At 49.6% G+C, this 18,863-nt stretch overlaps 1 protein-coding gene across 4 annotated transcripts in view; it reads left to right on the top strand.

Annotated features, from left to right (window-relative positions):
- The window catches only part of LOC133351719 (semaphorin-3F-like), a 364,354-nt gene extending 345,898 nt beyond the window's left edge, over window positions 1–18,456 (top strand). For all 4 annotated transcript variants that reach the window (XM_061567144.1, XM_061567143.1, XM_061567142.1 and 1 more), the window contains 8 exons: window positions 546–690; window positions 2,143–2,365; window positions 3,566–3,657; window positions 3,904–3,945; window positions 4,232–4,389; window positions 6,463–6,530; window positions 7,949–8,082; window positions 9,324–18,456. In XM_061567144.1, the coding sequence (XP_061423128.1) occupies window positions 546–690; window positions 2,143–2,365; window positions 3,566–3,657; window positions 3,904–3,945; window positions 4,232–4,389; window positions 6,463–6,530; window positions 7,949–8,082; window positions 9,324–9,872 (1,411 nt within the window). In that variant the 3' untranslated portion in view covers window positions 9,873–18,456. The remainder of the gene's footprint in view (window positions 1–545; window positions 691–2,142; window positions 2,366–3,565; window positions 3,658–3,903; window positions 3,946–4,231; window positions 4,390–6,462; window positions 6,531–7,948; window positions 8,083–9,323) is intronic.
- The last annotated feature ends 407 nt before the right edge of the window (window positions 18,457–18,863 follow it).

Raw genomic sequence — 18,863 nt, 5'->3', positions numbered from 1 at the left:
GCCTTGACACACACACACCACTCACCAGCACCTCACCACCAACCCATCGCTTAACGAGCTGCTCCATCTTGCAAAATCTGCCGTAAGCGCATACGACTGCCGTTAGATGTCCTCGTGGATTCAATCCTCTCCCCTGTCCACAAAAATCATAATCCGTGGTCAATCCACTGCTGGATGTAGTCTTCCCAAGCTGTCTCCATCTCTCGTGATCCCGTGATGTAAATGAAGATCCACCGAGCACCTGCACGCTGCCCCATGCTGTGCATTTTTCAAAACGGTAGCCAGGAAACTGCACTGTTCTCGTGGAGTCGCACATCAGAGCTCCAACCCCGCAGTTAGAACATTCTGGAAAATATCAACATCCGCACTCGGAAATGACTCTCGGGTCTCAAGTAATATCGGTCTCGCTGGCCGGCGCAGCTCGTACGTCGCCAGCGAGAGGGGAAAGTAGTACGGACCTCGACCGCACGCGTCGCGTGCCGCCGCGTCGCGCTCGGGAGTGGTCACGAGCAGCGGCGCCCGCACGTGTCGCGTGTCTGCCACAGGTCGGTGTTCCGGGGCTCGGCCGTGTGCGTGTACAACATGGCAGACATCCGCATGGTGTTCAATGGGCCCTTTGCCCACAAGGAAGGACCCAACTACCAGTGGGTCCCGTACCAGGGCAAGATCCCGTACCCACGGCCCGGCACTGTGAGTAGCAAAGCGCGGTGCGAGCGCGAGCGTGCGTGTGTTGCCGTGCTCCGGTGTTTACGCCACGTCCCTCTGACTCCCTCCCCTACCCATGGGCAAACCGGGTCGCCATCTCCTGGCTTGGCCAGGGTATGGCAGTACAACAAGTGGGTTCATTTCCTTCTTCTGGACGGGGATTGAGGGCTATTCTCTACCCCCCATTCGCCCCCCGTGGGTTTTCCTGCGGATATTTATGTATTTTGCTCACGTTTTGTGCGCCATATCTCTTGATTTTTGTTGCTATTATTTAATTTGAGTCTTCCACCGCCACAGGTGAAGGGCCCTCGGTTTCAAATGTAGATTGGCCTCCTCTGGGTACACACGGAGCATCGGTGCTTCACTGCCGAGTGCGCATTCTGACTCCCTTCACGCAAAGCCAAGCCACCCCTCTGCACCAATGTTGAACTTTTTAATTTTACGATATCTCAGTTTGTTTTGTTTAACCAGGATAAACACAACCTGGGTCACCAACAGTATGAAAGCGAAACAAACAAAGTAAAACATAGCATTTAGGTACGGAAATAACAAGTGAAATCATTCTAACACGAGTATTATTATTAAGATTCTATCAATAGCAATAATAATAACAATAATAATACGTTAAAAATGGACAGTTCATCCAAATTCCAGTTTTTTTTGCTTGGTAGTAAACCTAACCTGCCCATAATAGATGTTTTTTTTGGGTTAGATCGCGTAAATATATAAATGTGTCGTTAAACCCGCCACCACCCAACACCCAATTAGTAATTAGCGATCTAACCAAATAAAACCTGTATTGTGGATGATATTGGTCGCGAAAGCCTTCGTGTTAAACTAACCTGCCCATCTTTGCACTTATAACGTTTAAATAATAATACGTTTACAGTATTATCATGAGCATGGTAATTGTTGTTATTACTGGTACTGTGGTGAACGAAGTCAGCAAAGGACGTCTTCGTGGTTCAGGGCCCCTCTCCTACGGGATCTGTTGGTGCAGCGTGCTCCCAGTCGCACCTTGAGACCAGCCACAGTGCAGCCACGAAGGGCAGAGCACCGCTGGGAATGAAGGCGTAGCCTTCCAGTCAAATACAAATTGATACTCGCATTTGCTTTTCAGTTAGCTGGACTGATAGTCCAAGAGTTGTTCGTGTAAGGAGCACTGCGATGCTGTGCACGAAGAGAACTACGTAAAAGAGAACGTGTGTACGGTGGTAAAAACTAAAAATATTATTAATGCATTTACGTAAGAACTCACGACCCCGATACAGCCAGTCGCGAGTTGGAAGATTTCCCGTGGTATGAAGCCGACCCCGACGCGACTGAGCTGCATACCGGAAGGAGGGGTGACGGGGTAGGACCCGCTGCATACGACGGCACTTAACGAGGTTCGAATTTAGTCGCTGACGTTCGGGCGTTTCTCCGTGCGCTTGGCAGTGTCCCGGCGGCACGTTCACGCCCTTCATGAAGTCCACCAAGGAATTCCCGGACGACGTCGTGAGCTTCATCCAGACGCACCCCACCATGTTCAACCCCGTGCAGTCGATCCACAAGCAGCCCATCATCGTGCGCACAAACATCCCCTACAAGTTCACGCGCATCGCCGTCGACCAGGTGGACGCGGCCGACGGGCGCTACGACATCGTCTTCCTCGGCACGGGTTCGTCTCGCGTACCTTCCATCCCACTCGGGGGGAGCAGCGCTGAGGCTACGTCCTTTTTCTTTCGCTCTCTCTCTCGCTCTCTTGCTGTCTTTCTCGCTCTTTCGCTCTCTCTCTCGCTCTCTCGCTGTCTCTCACCCTCTTGCTCTCTCTCACTTTGTCGCTCTCTCTCACTCTCTCGCTTTCACGCTCTCTCGCTCTCTCTCTCGCTCTCTCTCTCGGTCTCTCTCTCGCTTTCTCGCTCTCTCTTTCTCGCTTACTCTCACGCGTCCCGTTTTGCGAGCCCCGAGCCGTAAATCCCGAGTACGCATCGTGGAGGCGAGTCTATCCGTAGGGACAGACCGCTGTTGACTTCCCCACGAAGGTTGGAGTGCCGATTTGATCGACCAGAAAGGAACGATGAGCCGAGTCAACCCCCCCCCCCCCCCAAACGGGATTTCATCTCGCAACCTTCCCCGTTGCGAGCCACCCAGATGTTGTGGTGGAGGAGCTACGGTGTTTGCAGACTACCACGCAATTGCACACGCCGGTGCCAAAAGATGAATATTCAACCTGCAACCAGGATTACAAAACCGACTTCCAAGCAGTGTTAACGTAGTCAATGTATTGTTTATTTTAGGTTGTCTTAGTTTAGCCTTACTCACAGCAGTCTATCGTTTAGTTGACTGAGTAAATGTCTGAATGGGTGTGTAAGGAGTGTGCAATCCTCCCCACCCACTACGTTATGGGGTCAGCCAATAGGTAAACTCGGTAAAAACTGCATGCACATAGAGACAACTTTCATCATTGCTCTTCCAAAGTGCACTGCAGTCTCTTTATGATGTTGTTAAATGAGTTCAGTCTGCGTCCTACATTCAGCCTCGTGTGTTTAGTTTTGTGACAGTTGGTCGATCATTCTTTGGTTGACAGCAGTCGGTAGTTATCGTTACCCTTAATGATTTTGTCCGCTTCTGATCGTCGTTGACGAAAATAAATGAAACACTTCAAATGACGAACATTTCCATCAGTCATTCTGCTGACGCAATGAACGTGGCTGCGAAATTGGATATTTTTTCAAGACTAAATATCTTCTCAGGCTTGACCGCCGGCGATGGCACTGAACAGCGATAATGACGATGATGGTGATGAGGGGTCCCGTCTCCAGCGCTTAGAAGTGATGTGCGCGTGGACGGCATCGCTGTTTTGTCTTTTCTCCTCTAGATCTTGGAACGGTGCAGAAGCTGATCGTCCTTCCCAAAGACGACGCCGAGAGCAAGGAGGAGATCGTGCTGGAGGAGCTCCAGGTGTTCCAGGTGCGGCCACGTCCCAACACTTTCCGATCACGCAGATTGAAAACTCTTTTCTGTAGAGCTGCTTTTTGTGCCGAGTTGGTTTTCCTCCCCCACCCCCCGCACCTCCGATTACCACGGTTGGCTACGTACGGTATGAAAGAAGGTCAACATACATTCGTACAGCACACATGCTATGCGTCGGCTGTTAAACATTCACAATTACTCCAGAGTACATTTGCTTTAACATGTTCATTGTGCCTCTTCCAGGATCCAGTGCCGATCTTATCAATGAAGATCTCATCCAAAAGAGTAAGTGTATCAGGCATCTTGAATGATTTCACCAAGACTTGAAGGTTGTCCGCTTGTGATCGCGGGGTTAATCCTCAATGCATCTAAATCTAATCCAGTCGTTTAGCTTAATCCACAACACTGGAATGCATTTAGTTTACAGACCCACTTATCTTACGCTCACACCACTCCATCACGTCCGTGCGCGGTTATCTCTCCTCCAGCGAGCCTCCTCGTGTGTTCTCCGCCACCGCTGTACGCCATGCTGAGCCCCCCTCTCCGCGTGCGCGCCCCTTGACCCCCGCAGCAACAGCTGTACGTGAGCTCGGCCGTGGGCGTGACGCAGCTGCCGCTGCACCGCTGCGGCGTGTACGGCAAGGCGTGCGCCGACTGCTGTCTGGCGAGGGACCCCTACTGCGCCTGGGACGGCAAGCAGTGCTCCAAGTACTTCCCCACCGCCAAGAGGTGCGCTACCGTCACAGTTACCGCCGCCGCCACGGCGGCAGCAGCAGCGCTCGTCGCTGCTGCTGGCCCTCCTGTTGTCAATTTCGTCGCGCGTCAAAACCTTTTCATTTTATTACCCTGGTGAGGCCCACTGAGCTACGTTAGCTGTTTTTCAGAAGCCGCCACCTGGCTATCAGAAATGATGGCTCAACGAGGTGGATTACCGTCGCGTGGGAATTAAATGGTTGCGGCCGAATATTCTGAACACGTGACGTTGATTCTGAACGTGGATGGAAAAACTGGAGGACCCGGAGAAAAATCCACGCGGCCACGGGGAGAGCATGCAAACTCCAAATATACGGGCGTCAGGGTCGGGGTCGCACCCCCACGACCTCCTGTACACCAGGCGAGGTCGTTAACATCTCACCACCCTGGCGCATCGCTTGATGTCGCACCTCACACGAGCGTTCAGCGCTTCCCGAAGAATTAGGAAGCGCAATGGAACCGAGCCCTGCACGGAGGGAGCTGCTGCGGGTTGCGATGGTTGTTGCGCTGGACTCGCAATCAAATGCCCCCTCGAGCGTGTTCTGGTTTAGGCCCTTGAGTTTGCAGTGGCGTGAGCAAGCGGTTGCAGCGCTGCGCATTTACCTTTGTCGCACGCACATAGCGCGCATCGACTGAGAATTCTCTGTGGAGGAATGGAGCAATCGGGCAATCGTCGACCAGCGTTCATTCGTATTCACCCATCACAAAACTAGTCCTTTAAAATCATGTTCTGTAAACGTGCCTTCTTCAACGATATCGCTGCGGACCGCAGCGCGTGTTGTTCAGCGCGATGGCCGATGTTTTGCTCCCGTGTGCTGCGAGCTTCGTGTGTCCGCGGCGCTGCACACGTGTGCGTTATAAATCGGACTTCCTCTACCCGAGGCAGCAGTTTTAACGGCCAGAATGATAATCTATATACAAGAAGAGCAAAAACGTAATGGCAATCCCAGCACTCTGCGCATGCCAAGATGGCATCACCGTTCTTGTGATGGCCATGCTGCTCAGAGCCCGGTTATGATGGGTCGCCGCGTTGGCTCTGAGATGTTAACTACCTCGCCTGGTATGCAGGAGGTCGTGGGTTCGATCCCGACCCTGACGCCTGCTGTATATTTGGAGTTTGCATGCTCTCACCGTGGTCGCGTGGATTTTTCTCCGGGTCCTCCGGTTTTTCCTCCACATTTATAAATGTGCGTTTAGAGTATTTGCCGGCAAAACATTTCCACACGATCAGCCACTTCATTGAGCTATCGTTTGTAAAAGCCAAGTCGCTCGTGAAATAGAGCTATACAGCTCGGTAGGCCTTACCGGGTAAAATAAAAAATAGCTTAGTTTTTTAGTTTATGCTTGGGGCTGCTTAAGAAACCTCATTTACTGATAATCACCGAGTACCATTTCACCGAAAAGTTTTCTTTTGAATGCTCTTAATCCTTAAACACTTTGTGAATCTGACACGGCTATTAATAGTTCTGTTATGTTATAGAGAGGTCGTCGTAAATGTCCTAACTTGACAGTCCACGTGGCATATTATTAATTGGAGTTTGAACAGTGTGTTGTGAAAATGTTCTACTTTTAAATACCAATTATCATAAATGTCTACGCCCAACTTTTTCATGCAATGATTTAATCCGTTTGGTTCTGGATGGAATTCGCATTGTCACAGTATAGCACACCATGTACATGTGCCTGAAATTAATTTGCGTCTGAAGTTGAGCTGCGCTCTGCAATAATACGGATTCCACACAGGAGGGCGCACGTGTCCCACGTAGCCACCGTGTGTCCGCTCAACTCGCCTCCTGTCACGTGACCTCCTGCTGTCTGTCGTGTGATCTCCTCCTCCTGTATGTTGTGTGATCTGCTGCCTGCCGAGTGATTTCTGCTGCCGTGTGACCTCCTGCTGTCTGTCTCGTGACCTCCTGCTGTCTGTCTCGTGACCTCCTGCTGTCTGTCTCGTGACCTCCTGCTGTCTGCCGCGTGACCTCCTGCTGTCTGCCGCGTGACCTCCTGCTGTCTGTCTCGTGACCTCCTGCTGTCTGTCGTGTGACCTCACAGACGCAGCCGCAGGCAGGACATCCGGCACGGGAATCCCGTCACACAGTGCCGTGGCTTCAATGGGAACCGTGAGTTACTGCTTCTACCCCTGAGGCATGACCAGATATTTTTGAAGGAGATATGTCCAAAGTGAAACTTTATAGTCATCGTGGAGTTAAATGGCGAGGACTTTTACACACAATGCCTGAGCCTCCTAGGCACAGGCAAGTCGTCTCTGGGCTCGGTATTAATATGACGATGAGCAGTGTCTATTTTGTTTCACTGACTGTGCTCTTCACGTGAAAGGCCATTGAGACTGCGTCAGCCACGTTAACATTTCTCCCATGGAGACATCGGCAAATCAAAGGTGACACTGATTATATTATTCGTTAAAATGTGACGAGAGCCCCATATTTCTTGCAAGGAACACCTGTACAGCAGTAGCTCTCACGCTTCAGGTGGTGTTATATTTTATCTGCAGGCAATTTCTGAACCCTTGTGTTAGCTTTAACAAATAAAAGGCCACCTCTTGTATTGGATGTCACAGGTTCTTTTGCATCTAAACGCAGCAGACGTTTTACATTGGTAGATCTCCCATGGCATGCACAGCCTATGTATACTGTGAACATCTTGTTCAGTAAAATCGCGTAGAAAATATTTTACTTATCCAAATGCCTTGATTGGAATTATCGATTTGTAAATACAGCACGCTTTGTTAATGTGATAACTTATCCTATTTTCTGGTGAAAGTATCAGGGAAATCTAGAAATGCCTGATATGGAATCCACGGAGGCAATGTTAGCATTATGCGGAGTGACATTGTTTGTGAATATTTAACCATTATTTGGAGAAAGAGATTGAAATGTACATCAATTTGTTATTTTAAAGCAAGAAAGGATTGGCACCAAACCTTGTTTTGTATATGAATTACCTCTGATAATAGTATTTATATTGTGCAAAACTATTTCAGGATTTTAAATACCAAGTTAATCTTAACTCGAACCCTATTCGATGTCATTGGTTGCTTTCTAAACTGTACATGTGTGCTGCTACCTACTCGCAGCTCACCTGTGCATTCTCATTCTTCGTGAGCGGAGGCGCGATATCTAGTCTTCAGATGACGATCACTACACACAAAGTGCCCTCCACAAATGAGCTACAATACCTTCCTAATCTCATCAAGGAGCATAAACCACCACGCAAACTCCGCTCATCCTCGCAGAGGCTTTGAGCTAACCGTCGAACAAAGGCGGTCACCGCATCGATCGCTTTCAGATGCCCTTCTGCGACCGTCTGGAATGCTCTTCCTCCCGATATTAGGAAGCCAGTGGAGCAGTGCACTTTTAAGTCACCCTCGAGATTGAAAGCTCATTTCTTGAGAACTGCTTTTTGTGTTTAGTTTGTTGTCCTTCCCCCCGCACCCCCGATCAGCGCGGTTGGCTCCGTATGGCGCGGAAGAATCTCGACATGCGCACACACACGCGTGACGCTGCTGATGTCTGTGCAGTGTACAAGCGGCTGCCGGAAGTGGTCCAGTTCGCCGTGGAGGGCAGCAGCACCTTCATGGAGTGCGGCGCTCGCTCTCCTCAAGCCGCCGTCAAGTGGCTGGTGCAGCGCCTCGACAGCGATCGCCGCAAGGAGGTGACGACGCCACTTGCCCTCCGGTTCCCCTCGTGCGACGCGCGCCGCACCCGCTGGTGGCGCTGCACGCCTGCGATTAGCGTGGTTGGCTCTGTACGGTGCGAAAGAAGTTCGACATACGTATACGCCGGCGGTCTACGCCGGTGGTGCTGCACAGCTGCAATCCACGCGGCGTGGAGGATTGGCGGATCGCACCGAGTCTGCACGAGCAGTGTCACAGCCAGGATTAGGAAACTGGACGACATGGGGCATTTTTTCGAACCGCGAGCTTCGAATTCCAATTGAGATTTGAGCAACGCATGTTGCCAAAGAGGTGCCCATTGTGCTTTTCGAGCCTTTCATCACCAATGGTATCGCCATTGCGAGCTCTAGAAACGTTATTCGTTGATGGAGTGATGCATACTTCCTATCAATCCACACGGCGACTTAGTTACTCATTCACACAGCCTCCTTTTTTGGACATATATGCAGAGCAGTTGAGACGGTAAAATAGCCACTGGTTTTCTAAATATTCTCAATTACTAAATGACTGTGAAAATAATCGAACTGGATTTTAGATTCTTCTCAAAATAATTTCAGGACTACACAAAAATCCGTCCAAAAAATGTTGCATCTGAACATTCGGCTCGGGCGTTGCAACTGCGGCACGCGTAGCCGTGAGCTGCCTGCCGAGAGGGGGCGGGGGGGGGGGCCTCTGAGGCCGCGAGGGAAGCTCGTGGGTGAAGAGTCTCGCCGTGGGGGACGCTTCTTTATCGCGCGGTCCATCGTTTCTACCCCCCACCCCCGACGTCAGTAATTGACAGTAGGATCAACGGCGAGAGCCGGGGTGAGACGCGTATAGAAAAGGATGGCTTAGTTTGAATGATCACGCCGTCACTGGTGTCCAGACAGCCCAGAGAACTCGATATTTGGCAGCAAGTTGTAATTTCAACCCCTCCGCCATTACACGTCCATTCTTTAAAACCGTCCGCTGACCACACCTGCCTCGAGGAATTTGAAAAATGCGTCGCATATCGCTTACTCTGGCGACGGAGAGCCACGAGCTGGACACAGTCGGTCTGTCCGTGTCAGCCGATGCTTATTAAGCAATATACATCTGTCGATGAGTTTATGTAGAAATATTAATTCCGTTTGTCCCATTACCAGTACAATTGGCTGTTCTCTATGGCTGCGAAACCGGGCTCGAGAGCGTGCGATCACTTTCCATCCTTGCCCTCCCCTCCCCCCGCCGCCGTTGACAGGTGAAGCCAAACGAGCGGTTGGCTCGAACCGAACACGGCCTGCTGATCCGAGCGGTGCAGCGCTCCGACGCGGGCATGTACCACTGCCTGGCCACGGAGAACGGCTTCCGTCACACCCTGGGCCGCTACACCGTGCGCGTGCTGGACAGCGGCCTGGTCGGCGGGCTGCTCACGGGGGCCGCCGTTGGCACCGACCCCAGCGGCACCCCCCTGAGTCAGCAGAGCCCCGCGCAGAAGCAGGCCTACAAGGAGCTGATGGAGCTGCTGGGCCAGTCACGATCGAGCCAGTCCGGATACCAGTGCCCCGGCACGCACCAGCCCACGCCGCAGGCCAAGCAGCAGCAGCAGCCGGCGGCGGCGCCGCCACCGCCGGCGCCGTTAGCGCAGCGGCAGCCGCAAGCGCAGCCGCAAGCGCAGCCGCAAGCGCAGCCGCAGAGCCACAAGCCGAAGGCGGCACCCAACCCGACTGCCACCAAGCACAAGCCGGCGTCCAAGGAAGAGTTGAAGCTGCGGAACCGACGCAACCCACATGCAGTTGCTGCAGGCTAGAGGGGATCCCGCGGGACCCCTCGTGTGTAACGCTTCTTCACTTTTTGTTGCCAAATGTTCTCGTTTTTGTTGCTCGTTCATTACAGACTCCCCTACAACAACAACATCAAAAGAGGTTGGTTTTGGTTTTCTGGGTAGAAGCGCTGCGGCCTGGCTGTCGTGGCCCGCACGTCTCGGCAGTTTCCCCGAGACTCGAGATGCTAACTTTACAGACGTCACGTGCACCCCACTGCGGCGGACGACAGTCCTCTGCTCCGGTGTCGGTGCGAGCGCCGTTGGAATTGCGAAGCATCACGAAGGCGCCACGTTAAGATTCTCCACTCGCGCTTTTGTTGTATTTTTTTCAGAGTGCTAGCAATTATAGCTGCCTTGCACCATTAAGCTTACAAGCCTCCCCATTCACGTACCATCAGGAAGAGACGGGCTGAGCATTCGGTGCTGCTCCTGTCTGCGGCCAAAGCATTACACTTCTACTAATTCAGTATTTAATAGAGGCTGTATATAGTGTGATTTATTTTTTGTGGGTGTGTTTGTTTCTGTTATTTTATATATATATTCTCACTAGTTCCTGCTGTCAGAAGGTTTGGTTAATGTGTACAATATTGCAGAGAGTATAGGGCCAAGCTTTTAAGAGTTTTTTTATATATATATTTCTAATTTAAGAGCATTATACAAATGTACTTATATTGATAAGAACCCCCTTCTTAGACAGTAGAGCTCTCTGGAAAGCATGAAATAAACCGGATTTTTGTTTAAAATAAAACTGTGAAAAACTCAATCTCGAAATCACACAACCTTAATAAAATTGTTGGCGCTCTATAGCAGCAGCTGTTCAAAATCAGAGCCCTCTATTGTGCAGACAAGAAACCCTTCGAGTAAGAGGGAGTGTGAACTGCAAGGTTCCATTTGTGGGATTTGTACAGAGGACGCAATATTGCATGAAGACAAGACGAGCGGGGAGCGTGTGTGAAACGTGCAGTCTTTTTAGCTGAGGAAATGTGGTTACGATTCACGAGGGCAGCTCCACGTTTGCTTTCCAAGCGATCGTGGGAGCCTTGGTGAGACGTTAGCTTTAGACTGGGATAGTTGGACCAGATCTAGACAAACTATATCTTATTTTCACATACGATGCTTCATCAACACCATTCTTAGGGGGGGGGGCGTATTTCACTCGGTAACCAGACCATACGCCAGCTCTGTTGCTAATGTGAATGGGTTAACAACTTCTTACTGCGTGATAGACACCCGTTTAGGCGGTGCACAGTTTAATGAAATCAAAGGTTGCAAGAAAAAAGGATAGAAATGGTCATGTGTGTAAGACAGTTGTTTGGAATTGCAGTAACAGTGCAACGGGAACAAGCAGGCTCAGCGTGATCGTTAAAGAACCATGTGTTTTGTCATTTAGATTCATAACATTGTCATTAGACGTTTTTATAAAGGATGAATATGTTGCTGTGGGTAAGGAATAGGGACGAGTTTGTAGTGTGATCGCTGTGTGAGCTTTCAATGACGTCCCGGTCAAATCATGTTGTCCCACACATCGGCAGTTGATCCATTATCAAAAATAACTCTAAATATATCGAACGAAACACATTTTTACCGACGTGACTACACAAGTTACCGATGGATTGTAGATAACATGGAATAAGCTGTTACGATTGTATGTGTTTTTTTATTACGAGTAGCAACAATAAAGCTGTAATGTGTCGAATACAATTTTGCTATTAACATTTTTACACGTGGGAGTACGGGGTTGTGTTAAGTGCAGCAAGTTCTGCTGATATTGTCCACGATTTTTCGACTCAGGTGGCATGTGGTTACAAAATAAGCGAGGTCAATGACGTTGGGTAAGATGTACGCGTTGAGAGAAGATCGGCCTAGACTCGGGCCCCTGTCAAGTGCCCTGCCCTGCAGCCTGGAGGATTCACTAAGGGGGCAGCGTTGGCACCAGCGGTCGGTGCACTGCGCCACCACCCAGCCCGCCTCACTTTAGATTCCTGGTCACGGCTCAACTTAGCGGCGAGCGATATCCGTGCGCCCCCTTCCACCAACCCGCAGCTCGCCGGCGTGGTGAAGTCCCGTCTCACGAACCCCGCCATTGACACGGCGTGCAGCGAGGCCTTCAGCCATGAGTGCAATGACAGGGGGGGGGGGGGCCTGTACGTTGTTGTTAATCGTTTGTTTTTCTATCGATACAAATGGAGAGGGCTGTATGATGGCCGGTGGTGTATTGCTGTTCCCTAGTAAACAATAGTGTGCTTCATTACAGGTGTCTGTAACGAGCGTTCGCAGATGTCTGCACACGTGTGACGCTTATTTGTGTATTTTAGCTCTGCGCAGTACATTATCAACTGGAATTATGATGCGGTACCTTTATACGACAGCTTTTATCATTTGAGTTCATAACAATTCAAATAAGCAGCACCATCATTCAAGTTATTGATAACGGAGCAATATATGAAATTAAAGTATATCACATTTTCAGTTAAGAAACGTGAATCAGATGTTATATTTGTGTTGTATTATCAAGTATGTGGATGATGTATCTTTAATTACTTAATACTTTCAGCTGACAGTACATCTTACTCCAAAAACCATATTACTGCGTGCTGTTAAAATATGTTGAATTTCCTAAAGCAGGACTACCTAAGAAAGACAAGCTTATGGCAGAGACACATTGATCACTGGAAGCAATGCCACTTTAAACTGTGCCTGACGTGCATGCGTAATTGTCATCAACCGCAGTGGATAACGAAGGGAATGCTCGGAGTAGTTTATGTGAGGCGCTATCTCCGAGCCAGTGAGAGGCATTTCTAGAAGCTCTGCTAACATGTTTGGAGATCCTACAGTTTGCCCAAACCCATAAAATACAATACTACAGTATTTACAGTAGTTACAAATCCTCTAAATATGACTGCAGCCAATCCAATCAGTGTGTGATCATAATATGCTTAGGTCTCTATGTTCAATGTCTTGTATACATTTATGATAAATAAAAACCACGTTATTTGATGCATCGAATGTCATGGAATTGGCATCGTTACTCTGAAAAGTTCCATGTCTCTGGGCCTCATTCGCTCCATGAACTACCAGAGCTACCTGCCCACCAACACCTGAGCGTCGCAGCTTTTGGCCCCAATATGCTTCCACGTATTACCTGGTGCCCTTTTTAGTTCTCTCTCTCTCACTTGGCGAGGTCGAGCTCCGTACGGTGTTACGAGGGTGCAGCACAGATACGCCGCTGCTCGCTGCGCACGATGCCGCAAATCAGTTTTGTTTATGAGATGTCCCCACTCGGGATTTTGAATTCTCCATTGTGGCAGTTCACCTAGCCAGCGTGCGCACGTGAATGCAGCTGTTACCGTCTGCGGAGGTCAAGAACGTGTAGAGAGCACCGCCGTGACCGCAGTGCCCGCGCGCTCTCCCTCTGGTTCAAGGGGCTGGTGGGGGGGGGGTGCAATCCCTTTGTCAATATTGGATTCTCCTTAAACAAACATCAACGCCGCCGCACTTCGGGAAACTGCAGCGAGTGCACAGATGCCACTGTAAAGGCGACACGGGTGTGCAGGGTGATTCATTAACACATACCCCGCTCGTATGTAATAGGGAGAAAGTATACGATTGTAGACTGCGATTGAGGGCTGGCATTTTGTGCGAGCAGACACATCATCAGTTCCTTTACGAGCTTTGCGCTGTTCACTTTTTTAATGGGAATTAGAAACTAAATTTGCGTGAGAGCCACCGACCCACGAATCTCCCTCCACCCGTGCTTACCACCCCACCACCACCACCAACACCTTCCTTCGCCGTTTCTGTAAAAAAAAAAACACGGAGCCATCTCTTTAACAGCATCCCTTCAACCCGCCTGCCGAGACGAGAGGAAGAGTCGAGGGGAGGAGGAGGGGGGAGGGGCTATTGAGAAACCAGTGGGGTGTCTGTAAGTGGATCACGTTGTCCGCAGGCTGGCCCTGCTGTGCCCATCGCTGGCCCCACAAACCGCGTGGCGTGACTCGGGATCTTCCCGCAGATGGCCCCTGACTGGCTCGCTCCCTCCCTCGCGACCGCAGCGTTGTCGACGGTGTGCGGAGAGCAACGCGTTGCTGTACATTTCACTGTTCTTGCGCGCGCTGTCGATTTTTTTGTTCTGGGTTGTGTTTTATTTTTAAAAGGCTTGTGTATAAATAGTTTGTGGAGTCTGAACAGGACTTTGGGCGCGCGTGTGTGCGTGTGACAGGCGCGTGTGTGTGTGTGTGACACACGCGTGTGTAAATCGCCCCGAATGCTACTTTTTTTGGAGCCAGAAGTTTGTAAACACCACGTATCTAACTCATGTAATCGCGGTATTTGCATTTATCAAAGTGTTTCGAAAGGGCAGGCATCGTAAGCGCACCGTGTATAGGTTCCGTGCTACAGCTGCGTGTGTGTATATATTGTAAGTGACATTTGCGAAGAGCTCGTGGGTGTCTCTGCAGATGTTTCTCAGAGCATGCCTGTGCTGCTGGGGAGCATTCGCACAACGTCGTGCAGCAGCCTCGCCAACGATGTGATTGCTTCTCAAGCCTCGGTTTGGGTGCTGTTGAATATTTGCATTGAAAGAAGAGGGTGGCGGCGGAGCTGAGATGAGCACAAATTGCGAAGTCAAAAAAGGGACGATACGATTTGTTGAAGAGAAGCAATGGTTGAGGATTAAGGACACACTTTGAGGCAAACGCAAAACCGACAATGATGACAACCGAAATGAACATTTGAACCTTACGGCGGTACCACAGGAGCCCGGCTCTCGCACAATGTCCGTGATGCGGTCACTTGTAGTCTGCTGATGGTCGGCGATGCGGCAATCGACTCATCTCGACGAGCTGTGCACGATGCACGATTCAAAGTTGAATTTTTCGATAACGGATTTTTTTCATGCTGATGTTTGGCGTTTCGACATCACGGAGTGGCACTGATTTCGGATTGATTGATACCCCCGTCTTGGAGTTAAGTACGCCCCTGGAAAAATAGTGTCCCAGAAATAAACATTTTAATTGCATCGGACATTTTGTATTATTTTGTGCCCCGGGGTTCCGCCATAAGGATCAGCTGCTAAAAGTTATGACAGCGTGATTCACCGTCGAGGGTGTTTTAAAGTAAAGAGTGCATTAATGTTGTTTTATTATGTGGTGAGGTAATATGTGAGGGGGAAGCCGTTTTAATTAGTTCACGTATGCGGTAGTGTCCGTGCATGGGGAGCGGTAGTGTAGCAGCGCGATTATCTGAACCGGTCCTGGGCCTCTCCTAGGTAGACTCAGTTTCAAATGAGTAGCTGGGTGCGGTGTGTAAACGTCGCCACTGGGGAGACAAATGCAGTCGGGCGTGGTGCTGGCCACCCACCCCCTCGTGTGCCGTGCCGGCCTTCATAGGTGCTCGCTACAGCACTTGCCCCAACAATCTGCTCAGGCTATACGGGGGATCTTTGTCACGTATGCAACAATGTTCATTGGAGTGGTGCCATCAGTGAAGTGCTCACGTTAATGCAACATCACGTGACTCCAGAGAAACGTGTTAACCTGGACTAAGATGAACATTTGTCCTAAAGCCCTCACTACATTCCACGTCTCCCCGACGAGAGATTAGTTTTTTTGTTTCACCTAACGGGTTATCGTCATCTTCTCGCGCTAAAAGTATAAAACAAATTTCGCCGTGCATTTTCGTTCGCGTTAAAAGTTTCAACGTCTATCAACGAAATTGGGGATCGGCCTGTGCAGCTAAAATAATTCAATCACCACTTTCATTTGGCCAATTTCAAGTGGTGCACGGTCTGTTCCACAAATTGTCACCTAGCCTAACTCAAAAATAAAAGTACGATTTGGGCTTCCTGGAAGGTGTCCGTTCCTTTTTTAGACAATTACCTGCACAGTCATTGCAGGTCACCCAGTCTGCACAGTGAGGGGCTACCCAACACTGGTGCAGGCGCCCACAGGCCCTGAGCAAACGACCACTGCTCCCTTCACGTTGTCATCATTGCATCGTTAATTACCAACGTAGCAGATCGAGCATTGTGGGGGTGGGGGGGGGGGTCCCCCACAGCTCTAATTTTCCTCCTATTTAGAATGTCTCACAGTGGTAACTCACCCTTTTTGGCTGCATAGGCGCCGTAGGTAATCACGTGTGTCAGCAGCAGTGTCCGTTATACATTCACGCTCCCGTTCACCGTGCCGCACGTGTCGGTCGAGTTGGGGGAATGGTGTAGAATCCATGCGCATAACCCGCTGACCTTTGGCACCTCAGGCAAAGGTCACGGTGCCGAGTGGTGCCCGCCAACTTGGGTGTTTGTCGCCGCCGGTACACGCGTGCGTGTGCACCCACACTGCGCTCCTGAGTATACCCAAGCATGTACACGGACACACCGTACGGGATACATACCCGTCTGAGTAGATGCGGTATGATGCGCTCACGCTCGCACGTTCGGTACGCGATGTTGCGTCTCCGCTTCGCGAGAATGGACTGCGGTGTATTCTGAATGGGGTACACAGCGTGGCGTATTCCAAGCTCCGAGTGCACGACCTTACCGACTTGCTACTTGGATTTCCCCGCTCCCTCCTCCTCCTCCTCCCCGCTCTCTCTTCGCCCCCTTTGAGTGCGTTTTTTGGATTGGAGTTTTCCATGGATCGATTTTTGAATGAAATCAATCCATAAAATCAATACAGCAGAACTCCTCTTATCCACGACCCTGTCATTCATGGAAGCTGTGGGACCTGTGAAAACATATTATCTGCTCTCCAACTCTTACAATTACCCACGATTACGTGCTGATTTTACCAACCTGTACTGTGGAACGGCTTCCTATTATCATAATTATCCGTGCATTTTTCTCAGATCAGGCGGTTTTTATTTTGTCCTTTCTCGCCCCAAATGTGTGTTTCTTTCGGACAAACGAAGTTCGTGAAAGACATCGCGGATCATAGGATCCGCGATGCCCGCCCCCTACATCGGCGCCGATAAAGAGTTGTGCTTCTCGCGACTTCAACACTCGACACAATGCTCAAATAATGCCCAGCGCCGGCGCAGTGTATGTGTACAGATGTTAACACGCATGTGAAATATGTGAGTGCGCGCGTGTGTTGTTGAAGTGCATTCAACTGTTTATGGACAAACAAACAAAAAAAGTATGATTGAGCTTAAACATAAACACGGGACATAGCCACTGGAGGCGATGCGGGCTCCAGCTCGTTTTGCCTGGGCTCCGGCCGAGTTTGACAGCACATGGGCTCATGTTTCCATAGCACATGTCTCACCGATACACGTTTCTGCATTGCGTAGCTGTAACGAGCGGCTGAGCGCAAGTCAGTAGAGCCTTGGGCGCGTGCGCCTGCAAGGCAGCGTGACTGGATAGCTGCTTGAACACGTAAGTGGGCTTTTCGCGACAGATATTATCCATGGGTTTAGGGGTTTAGGGGTTTTGGGGGGTCAGGTCGCGTCAGTGGATCGGTGGTGTTTGCGCGCTGAGAGCAACAGCGCCTTTGGTGGACGGAGGATGGACGACGTTGCCGCTCGACCGAGATGAGAAGAGCATGGGAACAGCGGGAAACGGGGAGAGATACCCCCACGCTGACAGAAAGATGTCATTGAATGGGCGTCACTTGCTTGCCTCCCCTTGAAATGAACCACACCAACATTCGCATATTTCATAGTTTAGCCGAATCGTTTTATACGTTTGTTTTTTGTAACGGGGTGTAACCGTGCGTTTTCGTGTTTATTTCAAAAGTGATGTCCGTGTTGGGAAAACAATGTATGTATATTCAAAGGGTGCTTTTAAACAGCAACAAAAACATCACCACTTCTTATTCTGTAGTGTTGCATCAAATCATCATCATTATTATTATTATATCTAAAAGTAGACATTCCCCGAGGACTGAGATTGTTCGACGTTTTCAGATCATAACGCAATGAAAGTGGTAACGTCTTTGAGCTGTGATTCTGCAATCTGACAACTGCTGTTGGTCACACTATTATCGCATTTCATGTCAAACGCATCTGCTTTCCTATGTTGTGGAAACAAAAGTGATGATGAGCATTCAAAAGTACCACTCCTCGTGTATGTATTAGCACTGTTTAACACGTGGCAGGCTTTTGCGACCAATATCATCCATAATAGAGGTTGTTTTAGGTTAGATCGCATGAATGTAAATGTGTCGTTAAACCCGCCACCACCCGACACAGCCAGTTGATCACGTGAATAGAACAAGCCAATGCTTTACTAGTACAGCACACCACCAGCCAGCGGTGTATTGGAGAGTAAACCCACAATTGAAAATGTTAGGTGGTGGCGGGTTTAACGACACATTTATATTTACGCGATCTAACCCAAAACATCTATTGTGGATGTATTAGCACTGTTGTTGTTGTTATTATTGTAGTCTCTCCCCTTAAAGTAGACCCATAAGAGTGGACATTAGTAAGTACTACGGGGTATATGAGTTGTTCTCACTTTTACCGTGTTTCGCGTTTGCTTCAATGTATTGTTACTTGCTGTATTGTAGCAAATGTGTATTCCCCCTTTGCTTTGTAATGGACAAGAGAAGGCACAATTAAAATATATGTTTTGCACATTGTAGACATTTTCCTGTTATGTTGAACTTATATGTTACCCACTCATGTGTGATGTCAAAAGATCCCTTGGTGTTATATCAGCGGTTGATTGAGACTTTAGATTTGATGATGTCAAATCTGCCACTAATCGAACACAGTTGAGTCCAGATGCTTGCAGGTTATTGGGTAGTAAATATATGTGCTAGGAACAGAAGGACCCCAAAAATACACGCTCAAATAATCTGCGAATTCTGTAATCAGCAGATTACCCGCAGTTCGCGATTCCTCCAGTAATGGGCGGGACCGTTGATCCTGAAATCCGTAAAGGAATTGCGGATGACTGGATCTCGCCCGGAAGCGGATAATTCCTCCCCAGAGGTCGCAACCGGGTACCCGATACCCGTACCCTACCCGATACCC

Source organism: Lethenteron reissneri, chromosome 38 (genome assembly GCF_015708825.2).
Source record: "Lethenteron reissneri isolate LAM-NWPU_2019-01 chromosome 38, ASM1570882v1, whole genome shotgun sequence".
Taxonomy (NCBI): domain Eukaryota; kingdom Metazoa; phylum Chordata; class Hyperoartia; order Petromyzontiformes; family Petromyzontidae; genus Lethenteron; species Lethenteron reissneri.
Note: the sequence above shows the minus strand (reverse complement) of the source record. Positions and strands in the feature narration are given on the sequence as shown.